The sequence below is a fragment of the Artemia sp. Qi Xiang Cuo genome, chromosome 8, assembly GCF_049724085.1.
Source record: "Artemia sp. Qi Xiang Cuo chromosome 8, ASM4972408v1, whole genome shotgun sequence".
Lineage (NCBI taxonomy): Eukaryota > Metazoa > Arthropoda > Branchiopoda > Anostraca > Artemiidae > Artemia > Artemia sp. Qi Xiang Cuo.
The window spans coordinates 57,014,761-57,041,157 of NC_142801.1; the positions used below are offsets into that span (position 1 = coordinate 57,014,761).

At 37.5% G+C, this 26,397-nt stretch overlaps 1 protein-coding gene across 2 annotated transcripts in view; it reads right to left on the reverse strand.

Moving 5' to 3' along the window:
• Positions 1-26,397, reverse strand: part of anchor (integral membrane protein GPR155 homolog anchor) — a 192,906-nt gene that overhangs the window by 113,265 nt on the left and 53,244 nt on the right. For both annotated transcript variants that reach the window (XM_089093622.1, XM_089093621.1), the window contains exon 3: positions 3,655-3,771. In XM_089093622.1, coding sequence (XP_088949748.1) covers positions 3,655-3,771 — 117 coding nt within the window. The remainder of the gene's footprint in view (positions 1-3,654; positions 3,772-26,397) is intronic.

Below are 26,397 nucleotides of genomic sequence, written 5' to 3' on the forward strand. Positions count from 1 at the left end.
GTGTAAGTTTTTGTGTGCATGTAAGATTTTTTGTGAATGTAAGTTTTTGATTGTGGGTGTAAGTTTTTGTGTTTGCGTGTAAGTTTTTGTGTGTGTAAGCTTTTGTATGTGGGTGTAAGTTTTGTGTGTGTGTGTGTGTAAGTTTGTGTGTGTGTGTGTAAGTTTTTGTGTGTGTAAGTTTTGGGGTGTGTGTGTATGTTTTAGTGTGTGTGTGTAAGTTTTGTGTGTGTGTGTGTGTGTGTGTAAGTTTTTGTGTGTGTGTGTGTGTGTGAGTTTTTTTTGTGTTCATGTCATTTTAAGATACGTAAAAAAGTTAAAAAAAATACAATGTTAAAAAATTAAAGAAATTATTTAAGAAATGGGGAGGGGACTCTTTGAGGTTGGAAAATGGGTTTAGGAATGACATTATGAAAGGAACTTGTTAAGAAAGGATATAATAAAGCCATAAAAAAAGTATTTAAAAAATGGAGAGCGGACTCTTGGGGGGGGCCGGGGAGTGCATTTTGGGATCCAGGGGCCCTTGAGGATTGGGTGGTCGTTTGGGAGCCCGGGGGACCTTTGGGGACCGGGGGAGGGCCTTTGGGGGCCCAGGGAGGGCCTTTGGGGGTCTGGGCGGCACTTGAGGGCCGGGTGGCCCTTTGGGAGCCCGGTGGACCTTTGGGGTTGGGGTAGAGGGATTGGAACCATTTTGGGTTGGGGTAGGGGGATCGGAACCCTTTGGGTTGTGGTAAAGGACCTCACAACACTGTTCAAATAGAACTTGTGTATTATAACGACCACAAAGTTTTACCCTCAAATTCTCTCCTAAAATCTCTTCAAAAATCATATTTTAAAATGTATCTAACTGTTTCACCGAAATAATTCCATAAAATGACTAAAACGGTTTCGCCCAAATAATCCCTAAACGTAATTCAGCGTGTTCCTTTTGTTTGGCATCCCTGTGCTTTCACATTTGAAATTACAAAGAAACCTTTTCGCGCGCTAAGATCAAAACATTTGCTCGGAAACGATTCTCTTGTTAGAACTCCAAATTAATTCCCCTTTCTTGAATCAGTTCTCTTTAGAACAACAAATTAATTCCCCTCAATGTCAATCAATCAATCATGACATCATCTGTCATGTGTGATCTAAACTTTGCCTGGAGACATTTCTGTTCGAAATCCAAATCAATTTCTTTTCGTGAATCAATTCTCTTTAGAACAACAAATTAATTCCCCTTTCATGTCAATCAATCAATTATGATATCATCTGTCATGTGTGATCTAAACTCTGCCCGGAGACATTTCTGTTCGAACTCCAAAGACATTAATTAACTTTACGTCATCTGTCAGATATTAATTAACTTTGTCTGGAAATGATTCGGTTAATGACTCAATAATCCATGAATGTGACAAAGTTCCTGTTTTTCAAATTCTCACTGACAAAGTCCATAAAAACAGACATAAATGTGACAAAATTCCTGTTTTTCAAATTCTCACTGACAAAGTCCATAAAAACATACAAAAATGTGAGAAAGTTCCTGTTTTTCAAATTCTCACTGACAAAGTCCATAAAAACATACAAAAATGTGACAAAATTCCTGTTTTTCAAATTCTCACTGACAAAAACCATAAACCACGTGGTTCGCGTCGGAGTAGCGCCCCCCCTTCTACTTATATAAAAGAGTACGTTTACTGCACCAGTACCAATATTTCTTATATGTGAATTTATAGAGGATAAACTGGTTTTACATTTAAAAAGAGTTCATCAAACCTGTATCAAACAGTTCGTGGTAACGAACTGTAAGTAAGGAGTGACCCGGCTCAAAAGTAACCAAAACTCTAAAAAACGGAATTTTGATACCAGTAGATATATCAAAAGAATCGGACTTTCATGTTAATTTCAATATTTAAGTTTGATCAAGTTTAGTCATACCCATCAAAAGTTAAGAGCCTGAAAAAATTTGCCTTATTTTCGAAAAAAGGGGGACACTCCCCCTAGAAGTAATATAATCTTAATGAAAACCAAACCATCATATTTAGCGCGTCAGAGAACCCTACTGTAGAGGTTTCAAGCTCCTACCCGCAAAAATTGTGGAATTTTGCATTTTTGGCCAGAAGAAAGATCACTGATGCGTTTTTATTTTATTTGTTTTTTCCAGGGGTGATCGTATCGATCCAGTGGACATAAAATATTGCGAGAGGGCTCATTCGAACGGAAATTAAAAGTTCTAGGGCCCTTTTTAAGTGACCAAAAAATTGGAGAGCAACTAGGCCCCCTACCACGCTCATTTTTCCCAAAGTCATTAGATCAAAATTTTTAGATAGCCATTTTGTTCAGCATAGTCAAAAACATTTCCCACAGTCCCCGGGGGAAGGGCTCCAAATTATGAACATTGCCCATTGTTTACATATAGTGTCTGTTACTTGGAAGTATGTAGACGTTTTCAGGAGGGATCTCTTCTGGTGGGGAGGGGGGTCGGAGGAGGAGGCTACGTGGGAGGATCTTTCCATGGAGGATTTTGTCATGGGGGAAGGGACATTTCTATGACGGCACCACCGGATTTCCCAGCATTATTTGAAAACGATCAGAAATTAAACAAAATAACCAAGTTTTCTTAACTGAAAGTAAGGAGCAACATTAAAACTTAAACCGAACAGAAATTATTGCGTATATGAGGGGGGTTCTCCCTCGACTCGATACCTTGCTCTTTACGCTAAAGATTTTTTAATACTTTAAAAAAAGCTATATATTCTAATAAAAAGGCCTTTGTTATTCAGGGTCATTCTTAAAGAATTAGAACAGAATTCGAACTTTAGCGTAAAGAGCGAGGTATTGACTAGGGGGAAAACCCCTGAGTTACGTAATACAATATACGAATATAGAAGTTCGGTGCGTAAGTTATTTCGTAAGTTACGTCAGATCAAAATTTCGAGAAAGCCATTTAGCCACAAAAAAAAAGTAAAATTAATATGCAAATTCCATTCTACGGTGAGCCAAAATCAAAGCTGCATTAATTCAAAAACGTTCAGAGATTACATAAAAAAATAAATTAAATAGAAAAATTTAATAAAAAATAATAAAAGAAATTAATTAAATTAAATAAAAATCCCCTCCTCAACGCCTTGCTCTTTACGCTAAAGTTTTTTATTGTTTTAACAAATAGAGTTGTGAGAAAGAGTGAAACTCTAGTGTCAAGAGCAAGGCGTCGAGGAGGGGACAGCCCCTTCCATATATAGAATAATTTCTGTTCGTTTTAAGTTTTAATGTCGCTCCTTGCTTTCAGTTAAAAAAAAAACTTTTTTTTTTTTTAATTTAAATTGTCTAGAGTCCCTCCTTACACCCTATCCATTTTTCTTCTCTTTTTCATTTCATCCAAACTTTTCCCCCCATTGGCATGAAAAACACGCAGCTAAATCATTATGTTGAACTTTTGTTTAACTCTTTCCCATGCTTTAAACTCTCCTTATCTATTGATGTAAGTATGAAGTAAATGTTACTTCATTAAAAAAAGTTCGGATCATTTGTTTGTGATCTTATTTCTTGGATCAGTGGCAGCCCTGGCTGAAAAGTACACTTTGTGCATTCATTTCTAGACTGTAAAGAACTTTTAATGTGCAAACCAATCTTCCACTCCAACCCTGTTATGAGAGCATAGATGTGCAATTTGAATACCTCAACGTTTATTGCCGCAGGGGGGAGAAGTACTTCCCGTGACCTTTCATGTCTTTGTAATGGCCGCAAGCAAGGTCGTGGTACATCAAAAACAGCAAACACACCATAATGAAAAGCCTGGAACAATAAAAAAAGAAAGGTTAAATACAGTTAATTTATTTACTTTATCAAGAATTTCAAAATTCGTACAGCCTTCCAATAATGTAATTATATATCCGGTAGATTACAGACACGACTAATGCTTCGACTGCATCAATTCTTCTTCTTCTTGTTTTTCTTCTTTTACGGGAGAGCCGTTTGAAAAGCCCTTGCATTAAATTATAATGTTTATTTTCAATATTAAATACAAAAGAAAATATTTGGAATAAAATTGGTTTTCAGTAAAGCGCCAATGATGCTGTAGGTTTTAGACTTTTACACTGAGAGAATTTTTTATTATTATTATTATTATTATTATATATATATATATATATATATATATATATATATATATATATATATATATATATATATATATATATATATATATATATATATATATATATATATATATATATATATATATATATATATATATATATATATATATATATATATATATATATATATATATATATATATATATATATATATATATGATATATATATATATATATATATATATATATATATATATATATATATATATATATATATATATATATATATATATATATATATATATATATATATATATATATAGGATATAGTTTATCTATTTTTGGTTTATTTATAATAGTTTTAATTAAATAGTTGAGGTTTATGTAAGTAGTTGAGTTATTAGGTAAGTAGTTACGTGGAGTTTCGCGTGATCACAAACCTTCATAGGTTTTCTCCAGCGTGAGTGTTGTTTAATTTATTTATTTGTTTATGAATGTGGATTAGTAAACTTATGAACTTATGAACTTATTTTTGTTTGCATTATTTAATTTCTGTTCGTTTTGAGTTTAATTTATGCTTCAATAGCAAAGATTGGCATATCTTAAGCTTGATTGGCATATTTAATCTGAGCATTACTTGCTTTAAAATCTATTTATTCATTTATACCATTACGTGTTGTATGTTTTTTCCTATGATTGTTTATTTCTTTTCTGTTTGTTTTTTCTTTTACGGGAGAGCCGTTTGAAAAGCCCTTGCAATAAAATCGTTTTATGGTTTAAATTGTATATACTGATTTACGTACCCCTTTTTTTGCTAAATATTGAGAAACGACTGTAGAGAACCTTGGTGTTTAAAAGTTTTTTATTGCTTTTCATACTAATAGTATGTGCTTCTAACCTTCTCAATCGCCCGTCCCCTTCTGTTCCACCAGATATTCCGGACAGCCCATTTTTGGATCTTCTCATCAATGAAAACGAGCCAACGGTGGACGAGATCCTTTCAGCCTCGAAAAAGCTAAAGAATGGAAAATCTCCGGGTAGTGACCGTATATCTGGAGAAATGGTCAAGTCATCGATCCGCAGGTCCCTTTCAGTGTGGCTAGTCTTCTTTTCTCTCCTCTGGCAAAAAGAAAAAGTCCCAAAGGACTGGAGAGCAGGAACCATTATTAAACTGTTCAAACAAGGAGACGCGACAGTCTTTGGAAATCACAGAGGCATCAGCCTCCTCTTGATACCCGGAAAACTCTTCTACATAATCATCGTGACAAAACTTCAGCTGCCTTAGACCCGCATTTACGCGAGGAGCAACATGGTTTCCGACCAAAAGGATCTTGCGCTGATCTGATATTCACACTGCGGGCCATGCTTGAAGAATCAAATGAATGGAGTTAATGTCTATATCTATTGTATGTGGATTTTAAAAAAGCGTTCGACTCCATAGACCATCCAATAGTATAGAGGAACCTGATCTTCTAAAGTATTCCTGAGAAGCTGGTTTGCCTTATCATGGCAATGTACGAAGACACGGAGTGCTGCGTGAGAACCTCCAAAGGAAATAAAAGGTATTTCAAAGTGATGACAAGTGTCAAACAAGAACGGGTATTGTCTCCATTCCTCTTTAATCTCTTAGTGGACTACATATTCAGGTAAATTGATGGATACGGGATCAAAATTGCAGGCAGACTAGTCCAAGATCTCGACTTTGCAGACGATGTTGGATTGATGGAGAAAGACAAAAGCAAACTTCAAGACTTTTTATGCAAGTTAGCGAAAGAGCGGAGCAGTTACATATCAATGCCCCCAAAACCAAAGCGATGTCAGCCACTAACTCACCGATGAATATTCAGCTGGGGACTGAAAGCATAGAGCAAGTCACCGACTTACGATATCTTGGCAGCACCGTCTCGTTTAGTGGCGACTCCGAAAAAGAACTGCGAACACGAATAGTCCTGGCAAGCTCGGCATTTCAACGACTTCGACCAGTCTGGAGATCAGCGAAGTACTCACTTCAGATAAAACTTCGCCTTTTCATAAGCAACGTCCTTTCTATCTTGACATACGCAATGGATTTTTTAAAACTCACAGCTGAGCAGTAAAAACGACTCACTGCATATGAAAACAACTGTCTTCGACGTATCCTAAACATTAACTGGAAGGATAGGATAACAAACATGGAAATTCGCCGCTACACAAACCAGCCTGATGTCGCTGATGTAGTCAGGCAACGAAGATGGCGCTATCTTGGCCATATTATCCGTATGCCAAGATCGAGACTACCGAATATGATCCTCCAGTGGCAACCAGACGGCACGCGTCGGAGAGGAAGGCACAAAAACACGCTTCACAGGACATATGAGCGGGACAGGAGAGCCCTTCACGCATCCTTAATCCCAGAGTGGGAGGACATTTACGCCGCAGCTCATTTGCGGGATGATTGGAGGCTGTTTAACGGACGCCCTGTGTGCCTCTGGAGGTACAGGAGGAGCTAAGGTCTAAGGAAGGTGCTTCTGCTAGTTTGTAGCACAGTTCATATAATTATCCAGTAAGCTTATCGCAGATCATTTCTGGTCTTCTTGGTTCTGGTTCTTGGTGCGAACAAAAAGCTCCTCCCACTTCTTTCGGCATTAGCGGATTAGTCTGTTTCCGATTGTTTCCAACAAAGTGCATTATTCGTAATAGCGGGTTTCCACTTGTTTCCGATTAGATCACAGTCTGACTTGTCTACCCGTGAAAAGATCTGATGCCGCCTATGTTTCTATCTGCAAAAACGTTCTCTGGAGCACTCGCACCTTGGTCCGGGTTTTTATAATGGGTGAGATAGGGAAAGATCATACTGGATAATTATATAAACTGTGGTTTGTAGCGACAATTATTTGTGTTTTAATGGTTGTATTTCTGCGTCACCGCTTAGCAGCGAGTCTCTCGACTACAGGCAATTATCTATAGAATTACTTAACACTACTTCTAATTTCCTTAACTTTAAGACAATCTAAGATCCAAGCACCTGATAATTGAAACTGATACAATAAGTGGTGCGATTGAGGAAGTTTTAAGTAAAAAATTAACCCTTAAAAATATGATTTATAAAATAAATAGGTCCATTTGCTGGCTCTCTCTCTAAATCGAATTGGACCACGTCAGAAAATGAATCATGACAACTTCACTAGACTGATTCAAAATTAAACCCTTATTTACCGAATTGGTTTTTAAAATTCCGACGGTTTCATTAAATTTTACTTACATTAAATAAATTAAATGAAAAATTAACTAATTAGATTAAACAAATTGATCTGTTTCTTAAGTAAGTTTCAGTATTTCCGCTCATATTGCAATCCTCCCACGTTCATCTCGAATTTTGAAAATGTCAACGTTTCTGCAGAAGGGAGTGACTAAAAGAATAACTTTTTTATTTGTCATGGATGCAAATGATGCACTGGAAGCAGTGAGTGATTTTTTTCCACAAATAGGTCAACTTGGAGGTTAATACAAAAATTTTGATGATCTTTGGTATTTCACCAAACTTGTGAGAACATTTGTTTGATTTAAACAAATATGCGGATATTCCTTTCGGCGATGTAATTTTAGCTCAGTTTTGGCTTAAGTTTTGGCGAATTTTTAGGCTTTGATTTTCGAAGCTGCTTAAAAAGGAGCATGTGAATATTTTACAGAAAACATTACATGTACCGCAGTGTTTACACTATAACTTGTTTACTGCAAAAAAACTGAAAATGAAAATGAACAAAAACTGAAACAGCTCGAGCTGAACTTTTAAAAACTGGGACTGTGTTATACACTATAGTTGCGGCTGTTGCTAAAAAAGCAAATTTAAAAAAAAACCCGTATTTACAAATTATATAGGTTTTTCCTGATACCAACTTTAAATCGCTCTCACGATTGCCTACTAGCACTATGTCTTTGTATCTTTTGCCAGAGATATCATAGAGACAAGAAAATAGGGTACTTTTCTTTAGGTGGTACCCACGCGAGAAGTCAAGTTTGGTTAATGATAATGAAATAAAACAAAATATAATGAAAATATAATAGTTTAGAAACAAATCGCAATGACAAACCATGGTTTGCGATCCAATTCTCTATTGACAAATACCCGTTGGCTAGTTTTCTTTAGCATCTACAATATATCGCGTGGGTACCAGCTATTTGAAAAGTACCGAAAACAGCTATTCCAAGCATCCATCTTTTCTAATTTTATAAACTTATTCCTTAAAGCTTTATTCTGAATAGTCAATTAGAAATATTTACGCTCAAAAGTTGAACATTGCTCAATTTAATTAATTAAGAATGGGATGTATTATTAGCGTTGTAACCGTACGAAATGTTGATTTTATCCACAAATATGACTATAATATGGATCGGCCATTAAATACCTAACTATGAGCAACTCTCAACCGTTCAGGTGCCTTAAATGAGTTCAGAAGTTGAGAGCAACGTAACGTTGAAACGAGGAAAGTTGTATGATCAAGTTACCTTTGATCACCTCTCTTATTTAGAACAGTCAAGCTGTGTATCAGAGGAAGTTGCATAAGGAGGTTATTTTCAGCTGACTTAGCTGTCCATCATATGTTCATGACAGGCGGAAAGCTGCCTAAACTGAATTTTGTGAGAAAACACGAGCTGGCTAGTCTTGAAAAGCGAATCCAGGTGACTAGAGGAAAGTGCTGACGGCAAGGCCGTATCCAGAGGGAGAGGGTTATAGAGTTTTAATCCCCCCCCCCCCGAAACAAATTTTTTTATGCATTTGTAGATTTTTTTGTGTACCTCCCCTCCGAAAAAATCTTTTGTACCCCCCCCCCCACACACACACACACGAAAAAATCCTGGATACGGCCCTGGCTGATGGTAGGAGTTCTTAGCACCAAATTCAGTTTGTTAAATTCAGAGCGTAGAAACACCCTACGGGTTTCTCTCGTTTCTTTATTTAATTAATTTAAAAAACTTTTTCCACAAAATAAGTTTTTCAATGAAAAGTAAAGAACTCCATTAAACAAAAAATTAGCAAAAATAAATCAAATAATCTACCAAGCTTGAAACTAACACAAATCAGCCTTTATAAATAAATGAAACCCAAAACGAACAGAAATTACAATAACTAACCGAGTCCAACTCAAAACGAGCAGAAATTAACAAAAGTTGGGCACAAAACCCCTATGCCTTCCCAAGACTAGAACAAAATTTGCACTTCACTGAACAAATATAAATGTTTTTACTTTTATAACTTTAATAAATCAAATAATATAAACATTTTGATTACTAAATATCAGTTTATGTATATTAAACTGACAATGCACATTCATTTGTTTTTTTTTTCAGTAAAGTGCAAATTTTTTTCTGGCCTTGGGAGGGCATAGGGGTTTTGCGCCCAACTTTTGTTAATTTCTGCTCGTTTTGAGTTTGACTCGTTTAATTATTGTAATTTCTGTTCGTTTTGGGTTTTATTTATTTATCGATGCTGATTTGTGGTAGTTTCACGCTTGGTAGATTATTTGATTTTATTTTTGTTCATTTTTTGCTTGATGGAATTCTTTACTTTTTGATTAAAAACTTATTTTATGCAAAAAGTTTTTAAATTAATTTCTGTTCGTTTTATATTGACATAGTCTTTTCAGGGAAAAAGAAAATAATACTTTAAATTTTTTCGTATTTTAAGACCATAGTTTGGCGTGCAATATTTTGATTGAATGTGTTTTGGAAAATGGTGGGCGTGAGAGGGGCGTTAGTCGCTTTCCAATCACTTTCAATTATTAAAAAAGGCACTAGCCCTTTCAATTTCCATTTGAATGAGCCCTTTTGAAGTTTCTATGTCAACGCTTTCAATAAAAACCTTATATGCCCCAAGGGCATAACTTACAACCCTTGCCCTGAGGGCAATGGGGGGGGGAAGGGTTTTCATCCGTAAAGACCTAATTTCCAAAACTTTCAACTACGTTGAGCAAAATGGCTATCTAAAAATTTGGATTGGATGTGTTTGGGGAAAAGGTGGGCGTGAGAGGGGGGTTAGTTGCCCTCAAATCACTTTCGACTGTTAAAAGGGTACTATCCCTTTGAATTTCAAATCGAATGAGCCCTTTTTCAAGTTTCTACGACGAAGATTTCAATAAAAACCTTAGTGCCTCCAGGGCATAACTTATAATCCTTGCCCTGAGGGTTTTGGGGGAGTGTCCTCCTCAAAACTATATTTTCTATGAGAAAATCAACTACGCTGAACAAAATGGCTATCTCACAATTTTTATTGGATGTGTTTGGGGGAATGAGGGGCGTGGGGGGTGGCTAGTTGCCCTCCAATCACTTTCGACTATTAAAAAGGGCACTAGCCCTTTGAATTTCCAATCACATGAGCTTTTTTAGAAGTTTCTACGATACCGCCTTCTTTAAAAACCTTATATGCCCCCGGGGCATATCTTAAAACCCTTGACCTGAGGGCTGTGGGGGAGTGTACTCCTCAAAAACATATTTTCTATCTTTAAATAAACTACGCTGAACAAAATGGCGATCTCAAAATTTTGATTGGATGTATTTGGGGAAACGATGGGTGTAGGGGGGGGGCTCGTTGCCCTCCAATCACTTTTGACTATTAAAACTGGCACTAACCCTTTGAATTTCCAATCGAATGAGCTTTTTTCGAAGTTTCTACGATACCGCCTTCTTTAAAAACCTTATATGCCCCCGGGGCATATCTTAAAACCCTTGACCTGAGGGCTGTGGGGGAGTTTCCTCCTCAAAAACATGTTTTCTATCTGAAAATCAACAACACTCAACAAAATGATTATCTGCCAATTTTTAGTCGATGTATTGGGGAGAATGCTAGGCGTGGGGGGTGGCGAATTGCCGTCCAATCCCTTTCTTCATTTTAAATGGGTCCTAGCTCTTTTGATTTCCAATCAAATGAGCTTTTTTAGAAGTTTCTACGATACCGCCTTCTTTAAAAACCTTATATGCCCCCAGGGCATATCTTAAAACCCTTGACCTGAGGGCTGTGGGGGAGTGTAGGCCTACTCCTCAAAAACATATTTTCTATCTGGAAATCAACTGCGCTGAACAAAATGGCTATCTTAAAATTTTGAGTGGATGTGTTTGGGGGAATGATGGGTGTGGGGGGGGCTAGTAGCCCTCTAATCACTTTCGACTATTAAAAAGGGCACTAGCCCATAGAATTTCCAATCGAATGAGCCTTTTTTAGTAGTTTCTACGATACCGCATTCTTTAAAAACCTTATATGCCCCCAGGGCATAACTTGAAACCCCTGACCTGAGGGCTATGGGGGAGTTTACTCCTCTAAAGAATATTTTCTCTCAGGAAATCAACTACGCTGAAGTAAATGGCGATCTCCCAATTCTGTTTCAATATGTTTGCGGGAATTATGGGCGTGGGGTGGGGCTAGTTCCCCTGCAATTATTTTTAACTACGAAACCGGGAAGTATCTCATTTAATGTCAATCCAAATGACCTTGTTTTGTAGTTTGCAATACAGAACCTTCTCTAAAAACCTTAGATGCCCCCCACGGAATAACACACTTCTCTTACTGTGAGGGTTGTGGGGGATTTTCCTTCTCAAAAACATATTTTCTATGTGGAAATCAACTACGCTGTACAAAACAGCTATCACAAAATTTGGATGGCTTTGGGTGGGGGCAATGATGGGCGGGGGGGGGGGGCTAGTTGCCCTCCAATCACTTTCGACTATTAAAAAGGGTACTAGCCCTTCGAATTTCCTATCGAATGAGCATGTTTTGAAGTTTTTACGACGAAGCCTTCTATAAAAACCTTATATGCCCCCAGGGCATCGCTTAAAACCCTTGCCTCGAGGGTTGTGGGAGTAGAGGTGACCCTATAACTCCCACGAGTACCACGTGGTTTATGGTTTTCTCAGTGAGAATGAAAAAACAGATGAAATTCTCACTTGAAAAACCATGAATTTTTCAAATTCTCACTTGAAAAACCATGAATTATAAATTTATCACGGGAAAAACCAGTACTTTTGTCACATTTCTGTCTGATTTTATGGTTTTTACATTTATAATGTGAAAAGTAATGGTATTTAAAGTGAGAATTTTAAAATTTCATGGTTTTCCAAGTGAGAATTTGAAAAACAGGAACTTTCTCACTTGGAAAACCATAAACCACGTGGTCCTGTCACGAGTTTCTCACTTGGAAAACCATAAACCACGTGGTGCTGTCACGAGTCAGAACACCTGTGCTGTCGACCTCAATTCACATATCGTGAATCAATAATTCCCCCTAGAAACAACAAATTAATTTCCCTTTCTTGACAGATCAATCAATCAATGACATCATCTATCAGACTTTAAATGTCCCTTTCTTGACAGATCAATCAATCAATGACATCATCTGTCAGACTTTAAAAATTTTCGCCTAGAAACATTTCTCCAGGAATAGATCCAAAATCATTAATGTCTTTGCCTCGGGAACAGTTCTACTGGTCGAACTCCAAAGGATATTAATAACCAACGGCCATGGAAACAATTAGGCAAGAAACATCTTAGCGATGAATTGTTTTAGCGCGCGAAAAGGTTTCCATATAATTTGAAATGCATTGACGCAGAGATGCCAATAACAAAGGAACACGCTGAATTTGCGTTTAGGGATTATTTGGGCGAAACCGTTTTAGACAGGTTATGGAACTATTTCGGTGAAACAGATAGAGACATTTTAAAAGAAGATTTTTGAAGAGATTTTGGAGGAGGTTTTGAGTGTGGTCGTTATAATACACAAGTTTCATTTGAACAGTGTTGTGAGGTCCTCTAACCCAACCCCAAAGGGTTCCAATCCTCCTACCCCAACCCCGAAGGAAGCCCCCGGTCCTCAAAGCCCCCCAAACTCCCAAAGGTTCCGATCCCCCTACCACATCCCCGAAGGAAGCCACCGGTCCCCAAAGGTTCTCAGGGCTTCCAAAGGACCCCCCCCCCGGACCCCCAAAGACCCTCACCCAGTCCCCACAGGTGCCCAGGCACCCAAAGGGCCCCAGACCCTAAAAAGGCCAGACCCGAGCCCCAAAGGCCCTCCCCGGTCCCCAAAGGTCCACCCGTCCCCCCAAAGCCCACCCCCGGCCCCCAAGGTGCCCCCGAACCCCAAAAGCCCTCCCCCGGGCCACCAAGGGCCCCCAGAGCCCCAAAAGCCCTCCACCGGTCCCCCAAGGCCCTCCCCGGGCTCCCCGGGCGCCCAAAGGGCCCCGATTGCTCGACCCCGCCCCCGAAGGAAGCCTCCGGGCCTCCCCGGTCCCACAGGGCACCCCAAGGGCCCCGCTTGCTCAACCCCGACCCCCAAGGCCGCCACCGGTCCTCACAGGGCCCCCAGGCGCCCAAAGGCCCTCACCCGGTCCCCCCAGGACCACCGGGCACCCAAAGGGACCCCAGACCCCCAACGGACCCACCGGGCCCCAAAGGGCCCAATCCGTGCTCAAGGACCCCCCCGGACCCCCAAAGGGCCTCCACCCGTCCCCAAAGGCCCACACCCGGGCCCAAAGGTCCACCAGGCACCCCAAGGCCCCCAGACCCAAAAAAGCCCAGACCCGAGCCCCCACAGGTCCGCCCCCAGTCCCCAAAGGACCACACCCGGTCCCAACGGTCCACCAGGCACCCAAAGGGCCCCCGACCCTAAAAAGACCATACCCGAGCCCCCCAAAGGCCCTCACCGGTCCCCAAAGGTCCACCAGATCCCCAAAGCCCTCCACCGGTCCCCAAAGGCCCTCCCCGGGCTCCCAGGGCTCCCAAAGGGCCCCGATTGCTCGACCCCAACCCCGAAGGAGGCCGCCGGTCCTCAACGGTCCCCCCGGCTCCCAAAGGACCCACTGGACCCCCCACAGACCCTCACCTGGTCCCCACAGGTCCACCGGGCTCCCCACGGGCCCACCGGACCCCAAAGGGACCCCCGGACCCCAAAGGTCCACCCCCGGGCCTCACGGGTCGCTCCGACCCCCAACGGACCCACCGGGCCCCAACGGGCCCACTCGGTGCTCAAGGGCTCCCCGGACCCCCAAAGGCCCTCACCCGGTCCTCAAAGGTCCACCGGGCTCCTAAAGGACCAGTCGGTCCTCAAGGACCCTCTCAGACGTGCAAAGACCCTCCCCCGTCCCCCCAAGGCGCACCCCGGTCCCCAAAGGTCCCCTCAGGCGCCCATATGACCACTCCACCCCTCAAGGGCCCCAGGATCCCCCAAAGCCCTCCCCGGCCCCCTCCCAAGAACCCCCACGCCAATTTTAACACATTTTATTTCTTTATTATATCCTTTTATAACAAGTTCCTTTCATAATGTCCCTCCTAAACCCAATTTCCAACTTGAAGTACTTATCTTTTTCACCCACTTTCTCAATGAAAAAGAAATTAGTTTTTAATCAATTCTAATTTTCCAAATAATATAAAAATTTTCCACTTTAGTTCAGATCTGTCTCGAAGAGATGAAAAATTTAAAATACTGTTCCAAATTTTTCGCAGAAGATAAAAAAGTTCAAGTTTTCTTCTGAATTTTACCAAAGAACGTGCTCCAATTCTAATTTCTCCAGAGAAAACAAAAATCTTCCACTTCAGTTCTTTATTTCACAAAGAAATAAATAAATTTAAAGTTCAATTCTAAATTTTTCGGTGGAAGATAGAAAAAGCAATACCATACTTGTGAATATTTTCCCGGACGATAAAAAGTTCTAGTTCAATTTACAGTTTCCTCAATGAAGTCAATGAAAGTTCAAGTTCTCTTCTGAATTTTACAAGAGAACACGCTTCAATTCTAATTTTTTCAGAGAAAACAAAAATCTTCCACTTCAGTTCTTTATTTCGCAAAGACATAAAGAAATTTAAAGTACAATTCTAAATATTTCGGTGGAAGATAGAAAAAGAAATACCATACATGTGAATATTTTCCCGGAACATAAAAAGTTCTAGTTCAATTTGCAATTTCCTCAATGAAGTCAAGGAAAGTTAAAGCTCTCTTCTGAATTTTACAAAAGAACAAAATTCAATTCTAATTTCAACAGAGAAAATAAAAATATTCCACTTCAGGTCTTTATTTCACAAAGACATAAAGAAATTTAAAGTTCAATTCTAAATTTTTCGGTGGAAGATAGAAAAAGCACTACCATACTTGTGAATATTTTCCCGGAAGATAAAAAGTTCTAGTTCAATTTACATTTTCCTCAAAGAAGTCAATGAAAGTTCAAGTTATCTTCTGAATTTTACAAAAGAACAAGATTCAATTCTAATTTTTTCATATAAAACAAAAATCTTCCACTTCAGTTATTTATTTCGCAAAGACATAAAGAAATTTAAAGTACAATTCTAAATTTTTCGGTGGAAGATAGAAAAAGCAATACCATACATGTGAATATTTTCCCGGAAAATAAAAGTTCTAGTTCAATGTGCAATGTCCTCAACGAAGTGAAGAAAGTTTCAAGTTTTCTTCTGAATTTTACTAAAGAACAAAATTCAATTCTAATTTCACAAGAGAAAATAAAAATCTTCCACTTCAGTTCTCTATTTCACAAAGACATAAAGAAATTTAAAGTTCAATTCTAAATTTTTCGGTGGAAGATAGAAAAAGTAATACAATACTTGTGAATATTCTCCCGGAATATAAAAAGTTCTAGGTCAATGTACATTTTCCTCAAAGACGTCAAGGAAATTTCAGGTTATCTTATGAATATTACAAAAGAACAACATTCAAGTCTAATTTTTTAAGAGAAAACAAAAATATTCCACTTCAGTTCTATATTTAGCAAAGTCATAAATAAATTAAAATTTCATTTCTAAATATTTATGTGGACGATAGAACAAGCAATACCATACTTGTGAATATTTTCCCGGAAAATAAAAGTTCTAGTTCAATTTACAATTTCCTCAACGAAGTGAAGAAAGGTTCAAGTTCTCTTCTGAATTTTACCAAAGAACAAAATTCAATTCTAATTTCACCAGAGAAAATAAAAATCTTCCACTTCAGTTCTCTATAAAAATCTTCCACTTCAGTTCCTTATTTCGCAAAGACATAAAGAAATTCAAAGTTCAATTCTAAATTTTTCGATGGAAGATAGAAAAAGTAATACCATACTTGTGAATATTTTCACGGAAGATAAAAAGTTCTAGTTCAATTTACAGTTTCCTCAACGAAGTGAAGAAAAGTTCAAGTTCTCTTCTGAATTTTACCAAAGAATAAAATTCAAATCTAATTTCACCAGAGAAAATAAAATCTTCCACTTCAGTTCTTTATTTCACAAAGACATAAAGAAATTTAAAGTTCAATTCTAAATTTTTAGGAGGAAGATAGAAAAAGTAATACCATACTTGTGAATATTTTCCCGGAAGATAAAAAGTTCTAGTTCTCAGGAATAGGTACTACCTGCATACTAGGACAGTTAAATTACACGAAAGAAATTAACCAAAGAACAATATTAAATACTACTTTAACCCGAGACGAAAAAAATAGACAACGTAATAAAATTAATTCTAACTTAAATCATTACATATAATTTTCAAGAATAATTATTTAGCTGGCAGAGAGAAAAGCAATACCATACTTGTGAATATTTTCCCGAAAATAAAAAGTTCTAGTTCAATTTACAATTTCTCAATGAAGTCAAGGAAAGTTCAAGTTCTCTACTGAATTTTACCAAAGAACAAAATTCAATTCTACTTTCACCAGAGAAAACAAAACTCTTCCACTTCAGTTCTCTATTTCACAAAGACATAAAGAAATTTAAAGTACAATTCTAAATTTTTCGGTGGAAGATAGAAAAAGTAATACCGTACCTTTGAATATTATACCGGAAAATAAAAAGTTCTAGTTCAATTTAAAATTTCATCAACGAAGTGAAGAAAGGTTCAAGTTCTCTTCTGAATTTTACCAAAGAACAAAAGACAATTCTAATATCACCAGAGAAAATAAAAATCTTCCACTTCAGTTCTCTATTTCACAAAGACATAAAGAAATTTAAAGTACAATTCTAAATTTTTCGGTGGAAGATAGAAAAAGTAATACCGTACCTGTGATTATTTTCAATGACGATAAAAAGTTCTAGGTAAATTTAAAATTTTAACGAAGAAGTCAAGGAATGTTCAAGTACTCTTATGAATGTTACTAAAGAACAAAATTCAATTCTAATTTCACCAGAGAAAATAAAATCTTCCACTTCAGTTCTCTATTTCACAAAGACATAAAGAAATTTAAAGTTCAATTCTAAATTTTTCGGTGGAAGATAGAAAAAGTAATACCATACTTGTGAATATTTTCCCGGAAGATAAAAAGTTCTAGTTCAATTTACAGTTTCTCAATGAAGTCAAGGAAAGTTCAAGTTCTCTTCTGAATTTTACTAAAGAACAAAATTCAATTCTAATTTCACCAGAGAAAATAAAAATCTTCCACTTCAGTTCTTTATTTCACAAAGACATAAAGAAATTTAAAGTACAATTATAATTTTTCGGTGGAAGATAGAAAAGCAATACCATACTTGTGAATATTTTCCCGGAAAATAAAAGTTCTAGTTCAATTTACAATTTCTCAACGAAGTGAAGAAAGGTTCAAGTTCTCTTCTGAATTTTACCAAAGAACAAAATTCAATACTAATTTCACCAGAGAAAATAAAAATCTTCCACTTCAGTTCTCTATTTCACAAAGACATAAAGAAATTTAAAGTTCAATTCTAAATTTTTCGGTGGAAGATAGAAAAGTAATACCATACCTGTGAATATTTTCACGGAAGATAAAAGTTCTAGTTCAATTTAAAATTTTCTCAACGAAGTCAAGGAAAGTTCAAGTTCTCTACTGAATTTTACTAAAGAACAAAATTCAATTCTAATTTCACCAGAGAAAATAAAAATCTTCCACTTCAGTTCTCTATTTCACAAAGACATAAAGAAATTTAAAGTTCAATTCTAAATTTTTCGGTGGAAGATAGAAAAGTAATACCATACCTGTGAATATTTTCACGGAAGATAAAAGTTCTAGTTCAATTTAAAATTTTCTCAACGAAGTCAAGGAAAGTTCAAGTTCTCTTCTGAATTTCTCAATGAACACACTTCAATTCTAATTTCTCCAGAGAAAATAAAAATCTTCCACTTCAGTTCCTTATTTCGCAAAGACATAAAGAAATTCAAAGTTCAATTCTAAATTTTTCGATGGAAGATAGAAAAAGTAATACCATACTTGTGAATATTTTCACGGAAGATAAAAATTCTAGTTCAATTTAAAATTTTCTCAACGAAGTCAAGGAAAGTTCAAGTTCTCTCTGAACTTTACCAAAGAACACGCTTCAATTCTAATTTTTTCAGAGAAAACAAAATCTTACACTTCAGTTCTTTATTTCACAAAGACATAAAGAAATTTAAAGTTCAATTCTAATTTTTCAGTGTTTTATATAAAATTAATGCCAGACTTGTGATTATTTTTACTGAATATAAAAAGTTCTACTTCAATTTTAAATTTCCCCCGGAAGATAAAATGTTCTAGTTCAACTTGCTATTATCTTTGTGAAAACACACAAACTCAGAAAAAATGTTCAATGTTCCTTTAGTACCTATGCAATTAGACTAAAAGTTAAGATATTTATGAAGAGTTTCAACTCGCTATGGCTAAGTTTGCTAAAAACAAGCTATTTTCTTGCGAAAACACACGAAATCAGAAAAAATGTTCAATGTTCCTTAAGCACCTACGCAATTAGGCTTAAATGAAGATATTTATGCAGGGTTTCAACTCGATATGGCTAAGTTTGCTAAAAACAAGCTATTTTCTTGCGAAAACACACGAAATCAGAAAAATATTGTTAGGTTAGGTTAAGTTAGATTAGGTTAGGTTAGCCTACGTACGCGCGCATATAGGTTAAGTTAGGTTAGATTAAGTTAGTTAGATTAAGTTAGGTTAGGCTAGGTTAGCCTACGTACGCGCGCGTACGTAGGCTAACCAAGCCTAACCAAACTTAATCTAACCTAACTTAACCTAACCTAACTTAACCTATCTGCGCGCGTACGTAGGCTAACCTAACCTAATCTAACTTAACCTAACCTAACAATATTTTTTCTGATTTCGTGTGTTTTCGCAAGAAAATAGCTTGTTTTTAGCAAACTTAGCCATATCGAGTTGAAACTCTGCATAAATATATTCATTTAAGAATAATTTCGTAGGTTATTAAGGAACATTGAACATTTTTTTCTGATTTTGTGTGTTTTCGCAAGAAAATAGCTTGTTTTTAGCAAACTTAGCCATAGCGAGTTGAAACTCTGCATAAATATCTTCATTTTTAGTCTAATTGCATAGGTACTAAAGGAACATTGAGAATTTTTTCTGAGTTTGTGTGTTTTCACAAAGATAATAGCAAGTTGAACTAGAACTTTTTATCTTCCGGGGAAATTTAAAATTGAAGTAGAACTTTTTATCTTCCGTAAAAATAATCACAAGTATGGCATTAATTTTCAATAACCCACCGAAAAATTAGAATTGAACTTTAAATTTCTTTATGTCTTTGTGAAATAAAGAACTGAAGTGGAAGATTTTTGTTTTATCTGAAAAAATTAGAATTGAAGCGTGTTCTTTGGTAAAGTTCAGAAGAGAACTTGAACTTTCCTTGACTTCGTTGAGAAAATTTTAAATTGAACTATAACTTTTTATCTTCCTTGAAAATATTCACAAGTATGGTATTACTTTTTCTATCTTCCATCGAAAATTTTAGAATTGAACTTTGAATTTCTTTATGTCTTTGCTAAATAAGTAACTGATGTTTAATTGTTTTATTTGTTTTGTAGAAATTAAATTTGAAGTGTGTTCAGTGAGAAACTTTAGAAGAGAACTTGATCTTTCCTTGACTTCGTTGAGAAAACTTTAAATTGAACTATACCATTTTATCTTACGGGGAAATCTTCACTGGTAGGGACTTACTTTTTCTATCTTCCACCGAAAAATTAATAATTGTACTTTAAATTTATATATGTCTTTTTGAAATATAGAACTGAAGTGTAAGATTTTTATTTTCTATGGTGAAATTAGAATTGAATTTTGTTATTTAGTAAAATTCAGTAGAGAACTTGAACAGTACTTCACTTCGTTGAGGAAATTTCAAATTGAACTAGAACTTTTTATCTTCTGTGAAAATATTCAGAGGTATGGTATTACTTTTTCTATCTTCCACCTAAAAATTTAGAATTGTAGTTTGAATTTCTTTATTTCTTTGTGAAATAGATAACTCAAGTTTAATATTTTTATTTTCTCTTGTGAAATTAGTATTGAATTTTTTTCTTTGGTAAAATTCAGAAGAGAACTTGAACTTTTCTTCACTTCGTTGAGGAAATTGCAAATTGAACTAGAACTTTTTATCTTCCGGGAAAATATTCACACTTATGTTATTGCTTTTTCTATCTTCCACCTAAAAATTAGAATTGTACTTTATATTTCTTTATGTCTTTGTGAAATAAAGAACTGAAGTGGAAGATTTTTATTTTCTCTGGTGAAATTAGAATTGAATTTTGTTCTTTATTAAAATTAAGAAGAGAACTTGAACTTTCCTTGACTTCTTTGAGGAAACTGTAAATTGAACTAGAACTTTTTATATTCCGGGAAAATATTCACAAGTATGGTATTACTTTTTCTAACTTCCACCGAAAAATTTAGAATTGAACTTTAAATTTCTTTATGTCTTTGTGAAATATAGAACTGAAGTGGAAGATTTTTATTTTCTCTGGTGAAATTAGAATTGAATTTTGTTATTTAGTAAAATTCAGAAGAGAACTTGAACATTACTTGACTTCATTGAGAAAATTTTAAATTGAACTAGAACATTTTATATTCCGTGAAAATAATCACAGGTATGGTATTACTTTTTCTATCTTCCACCGAAAAATTTAGAATTGTACTTTAAATTTCATTATGTCTTTTTGAAATATAGAACTGAAGTGGAAGATTTTTATTTTCTCTGGTGAAATTAGAATTGAATTTTGTTCTTTGGTAAAATTCAGAAGAGAACTTGAACATTTCTTCACATCGTTGATTAAATTGTAAATTGAACTAGAACTTTTTATGTTCCGTGAAAATATTCACACGTATGGTATTACTTTTTCTATCTTCAACAGAAATATTTAGAATTGTACTTTAAATTTCATTATGTCTTTGTGAAATAAAGAACTGAAGTGGAATATTTTTATTGTCTCTGGTGAAATTAGAATTGAATTTTGTTCTTTGGTAAACTTCAGAAGAGAACTTGAACTTTCCTTGACTTCTTTGAGTACATTGTAAATTGAACTAGAACTTTTTATTTTCCGGGAAAATAATCACTGGTATGGTATTGCTTTTTCTATCTTCCACCGAAAAATTTAGAATTGAACTTTAAATTTCTTTATTTCTTTGTGAAATAAAGAACTGAAGTGGATGATTTTTTTTTTCTCTGGTGAAATTAGAATTGAATTTTGTTCTTTGGTAAAATTCAGAATAAAACTTGAACTTTCCTTGACTTCAGTGAGGAAATTGTAAATTTAACTATAACTTTTTATCTTCCGGGAAAATATTCACAAGTATGGTATTACTTTTTCTATCTTCCTCCTAAAAATTTAGAATTGAACTTTAAATTTCTTTATGTCTTTGTGAAATAAAGAACTGAAGTGGAAGATTTTTATTTTCTCTGGTGAAATTAGAATTGAATTTTATTCTTTGGTAAAATTCAGAAGAGAACTTGAACCTTTCTTCACTTCTTTGAGGAAAATGTAAATTGAACTAGAACTTTTTATATTCAGTGAAAATATTCACAGGTATGGTATTACTTTTCTATCTTCCACCGAAAAATTTAGAATTGAACTTTTAATTTCTTTATGTCTTTGTGAAATAGAGAACTGAAGTGGAAGATTTTTATTTTCTCTGTTGAAATTAGAATTGAATATTGTTCTTTGGTAAAATTCAGAAGAGAACTTGAACATTTCTTCACCTCGTTGAGGAAATTATAAATTGAACTAGAACTTTTTATTTTCCGGGAAAATATTCACATGTATGGTATTGCTTTTTCTATCATCCACCGAAAAATTTATAATTGAACTTTAAATTTCTTTATGTCTTTGTGAAATAGAGAACTGAAGTGGAAGATTTTTATTTTCTCTAAAAAAATTAGAATTGAATTTTGTTCTTTGGTAAAATTCAGAAGAAAACTTGAACCTTCCTTCACTTCATTGAGGAAATTGTAAATTGAACTAGAACTTTTTATATTCCGGGAAAATATTCACAAGTATGGTATTACTTTTTCTATCTTCCACCGAAAAATTTAGAATTGAACTTTAAATTTCTTTATGTCTTTGTGAAATAAAGAACTGAAGTGGAAGATTTTTATTTTCTCTGATGAAATTAGAATTGAATTTTGTTCTTTAGTAAAATTCAGAAGAAAACTAGAACCTTTCTTCACTTCGTTGAGGAAATTGTAAATTGAACTAGAACTTTTTATATTACTTGAATATATTCACATGTATGATATTTCTTTTTCTATCTTCCACCGAAAAATTTAGAATTGTACTTTAAATTTCTTTATTTCTTTGAGAAATAAAGAACTGAAGTGGAAGATTTTTGTTTTCTCTGAAAAAATTAGAATTGAAGCGTGTTCTTTTTTAAAATTCAGAAGAGACCTTGAACTTTCCTTGACTTCTTTGAGGAAACTGTAAATTGAACTAGAACTTTTTATCTTCCGGGAAAATATTCACATGTATGGTATTGCTTTTTCTATCTTCCACCGAAAAATTTAGAATTGAACTTTTAATTTCTTTATGTCTTTGTGAAATAAAGACCTGAAGTGGAAGATTTTTATTTTCTCTGGTGAAATTAGAATTGAATTTTGTTCTTTAGTAAAATTCAGAAGAGAACTTGAACTTTACTTGACTTCGTTGAGGAAATTGTAAATTGAACTAGAACTTTTTATTTTCCGGGAAAATATTCACATGTATGGTATTGCTTTTTCTATCTTCCACCGAAAAATTTAGAATTGTACTTTAAATTTCTTTATGTCTTTGCGAAATAAAGAACTGAAGTGGTAGATTTTTGTTTTCTCTGAAAAAATTAGAATTGTAGAGTGTTCTTTGGTAAAATTCAGAAGAGAACTTTAACTTTCATTGACTTCATTGAGGAAACTGTAAATTGAACTAGAACTTTTTATCTTCCGGGAAAATATTCACAAGTATGGTAGTGCTTTTTCTATCTTCCACCGAAAAATTTAGAATTGAACTTGAAATTTCTTTATGTCTTTGTGAAATAAAGAACTGAAGTGGAAGATTTTTGTTTTCTCTGGAGAAATTAGAATTGGAGCACGTTCTTTGGTAAAATTCAGAAGAAAACTTGAACTTTTTTATCTTCTGCGAAAAATTTTGAACAGTATTTTAAATTTTTCATCTCTTCGAGACAGATCTGAACTAAAGTGGAAAATTTTTATATTATTTGGAAAATTAGAATTGATTAAAAACTAATTTCTTTTTCATTGAGAAAGTGGGTGAAAAAGATAAGTACTTCAAGTTGGAAAATGTGTTTAGGAGGGACATTATGAAAGGAACTGGTTCTAAAAGTATATAATAACGCAATAAAAAGTTTTAAAAATGGAGAGGGGGTTCTTGGGAGGGGTCGGGGGGGGGCGTTGGGGGATCCAGGGGCCAGTGAGGGGTGGAGGGGTCATATGGGCGCCTGTGGGGACCTTTGGGGACCGGGGTGCGCCGGGGGGGGTCTGGGGAGGGTCTGTGCACGTATGAGAGGGTCCTTGAGGACCGACTGGTCCTTTAGGAGCCCAGTGGACCTTTGTGGACCGGGTGAGGGCCTTTGGGGGTCCGGGGAGCCCTTGAGCACCGAGTGGGCCCTTTGGGGCCCGGTGGGTCCGTTGGGGGTCTGAGCGACCCTAGAGGTCCTGGGGTGGAACGTTGGGGTCCGGGTGACCCGGTGGGGTCGGGTGGTCCCGTTGGGAGCCCGGTGGACCTGTGGGGAGCAGGTGTGGGCCTTTGGGGGTCCAGTGGGTCCTTTGGGAGCCTGGGGGACCGGTGAGGACCGGAGGCCTCCGCCGGGGGGGGGGTAGTGCCCTCGGGGCACGGGGGGAGCCCTGGGCGCCCGGGGAGGGCCGTGGGGGACCGGGGGAGGGCGGGTGTGGGAGCGGGGGGACCTGGGGGGACCGGTGATGGCCTTTGGGGGGGCGGGGGGAGGGTCTTGTGATGGGCGGGGGGCCGGTGGGGGCGGGGTGGCCGTGGGGGACATGGAGAGGGCCGGTGTGTACTGGTGGAGGACCTTGGGGGCCTCGGGTCTGGCCTTGGTCGGGTCTGGGGGCCTTTGGGTGCCTGGGGGACCCTGGGGCCCGGGTGAGGGCCTTTGGGGACGGGTGGAGGCCCTTTGGGGGTCCGGGGGGGTCCTTGAGCACGGATTGGGCCCTTTGGGGCCCGGTGGGTCCGTTGGGGGTCGGGGGGCCCTTTGGGAGCCCGGTGGACCTTTGGGGCCCGGGTGTGGGCCTTTGGGAGCCGGGGGGACCTGTGTGGACCGGCGGCGTCCTTAGGGGTCGGGGTAGCGCAAGCGGGGCCCTTTGGGAGCCCTGGGGGACCGTTGAGGACCGGAGGCTTCCTGCGGGGTCGGGGTAGAGCACGCGGGGCCCTGTGGGAGCCCTGGGAGCCCGGGGAGGGCCGGTGGGGCCCGGGGGAGGGCTTGTGGGGATCGGGGGGACCTTGGGGGACGGGGGGAGGGCTTTTGGGGGTCTGGGGGACCTTGGGGGCCCGGGGCGGGCTTTGGGGGGGCGGGGGGCCCTGTGGGGACCGGGGAGGACCTTTGGGGCTCGGGTATGGCCTTGTTTGGGTCTGGGGCCCTTTGGGTGCCTGGGCACCTTTGGGGACTGGGTGAGGGTCTTTGGAGGTCCGGGGGGGGGTCCTTTGGAAGCCCAGAGAACCTTTGAGGACCGCTGGCTTCCTTCGGGGATGTGGTAGGGGGATCGGAACCTTTGGGAGTTTGGGGGGCTTTGAGGACCGGGGGCTTCCTTCGGGGTTGGGGTAGGAGGATTGGAACCCTTTGGGGTTGGGTTAGAGGACCTCACAACACTGTTCAAATGAAACTTGTGTATTATAACGACCACACTCAAAACCTCCTCCAAAATCTCTTCAAAAATCTTCTTTTAAAATGTCTCTATCTGTTTCACCGAAATAGTTCCATAACCTGTCTAAAACGGTTTCGCCCAAATAATCCCTAAACGCAAATTCAGCGTGTTCCTTTGTTATTGGCATCTCTGCGTCAATGCATTTCAAATTATATGGAAACCTTTTCGAGCTCTAAAACAATTCCTCGCTAAGATGTTTCTTGCCTAATTGTTTCCATGGCCTTTGGTTATTAATATCCATTGGAGTTCGACCAGTCGAACTGTTCCCGAGGCAAAGACATTAATGATTTTGGATCTATTCCTGGAGAAATGTTTCTAGGCGAAAATTTTTAAAGTCTGACAGATGATGTCATTGATTGAGTGATCTGTCAAGACAGGGAAATTTAAAGTCTGATAGATGATGTCATTGATTGATTGATCTGTCAAGAAAGGGAAATTAATTTGTTGTTTCTAAGGTGAATTATTGATTCACGATATGTGAATTGAGGTCGACAGCACAGGTGTTCTGACTCGTGACAGCACCACGTGGTTTATGGTTTTCCAAGTGAGAAACTCGTGACAGGACCACGTGGTTTATGGTTTTCCAAGTGAGAAAGTTACTGTTTTTCAAATTCTCACTTGGAAAACCATGAATTTTTCAAATTATCACTTGAAAAAACATGAATTTTAAATTTCTCACATGTCAAACAATCAAAACACACCGATTTGAGACAAAATTCATTTTTTTTGCTGAGATAAATTGAAAATTCATGGTTTTTCAAGTGAGAATTTGAAAAATTCATGGTTTTTCAAGTGAGAATTTCATCTGTTTTTTCATTCTCACTGAGAAAACCATAAACCACGTGGTACTCGTGGGAGTTATAGGGTCACCTCTACTTGTGGGGGAGTGTCCTCCTCAAAAAGATATTTTCTACCTGGAAATCAACTACGCTAAACAAAATAGCTATCTCAAAATTCCGATTGGATGTGTTTGGGGGAATAATGGACGTGGGGGGGGGGGCTAGTTGACCTCCAATCACTTTCGACTATTAAAAAGGGCACTAGCCTTTTGAATTTCCAATCGAATGAGCTTTTTTTGAAGTTTCTACGATAACGCCTTCTTTAAAAACCTTATATGCCCCCAGGGCATACCTTAAAACCCTTGCCCTGAGGGCTGTGGGGGATTGTCCTCCTCAAAAACATATTTTATATCTGGAAATCAACTACGCTGAACAAAATGGCTATCTCAAAATTTGGATTGGAT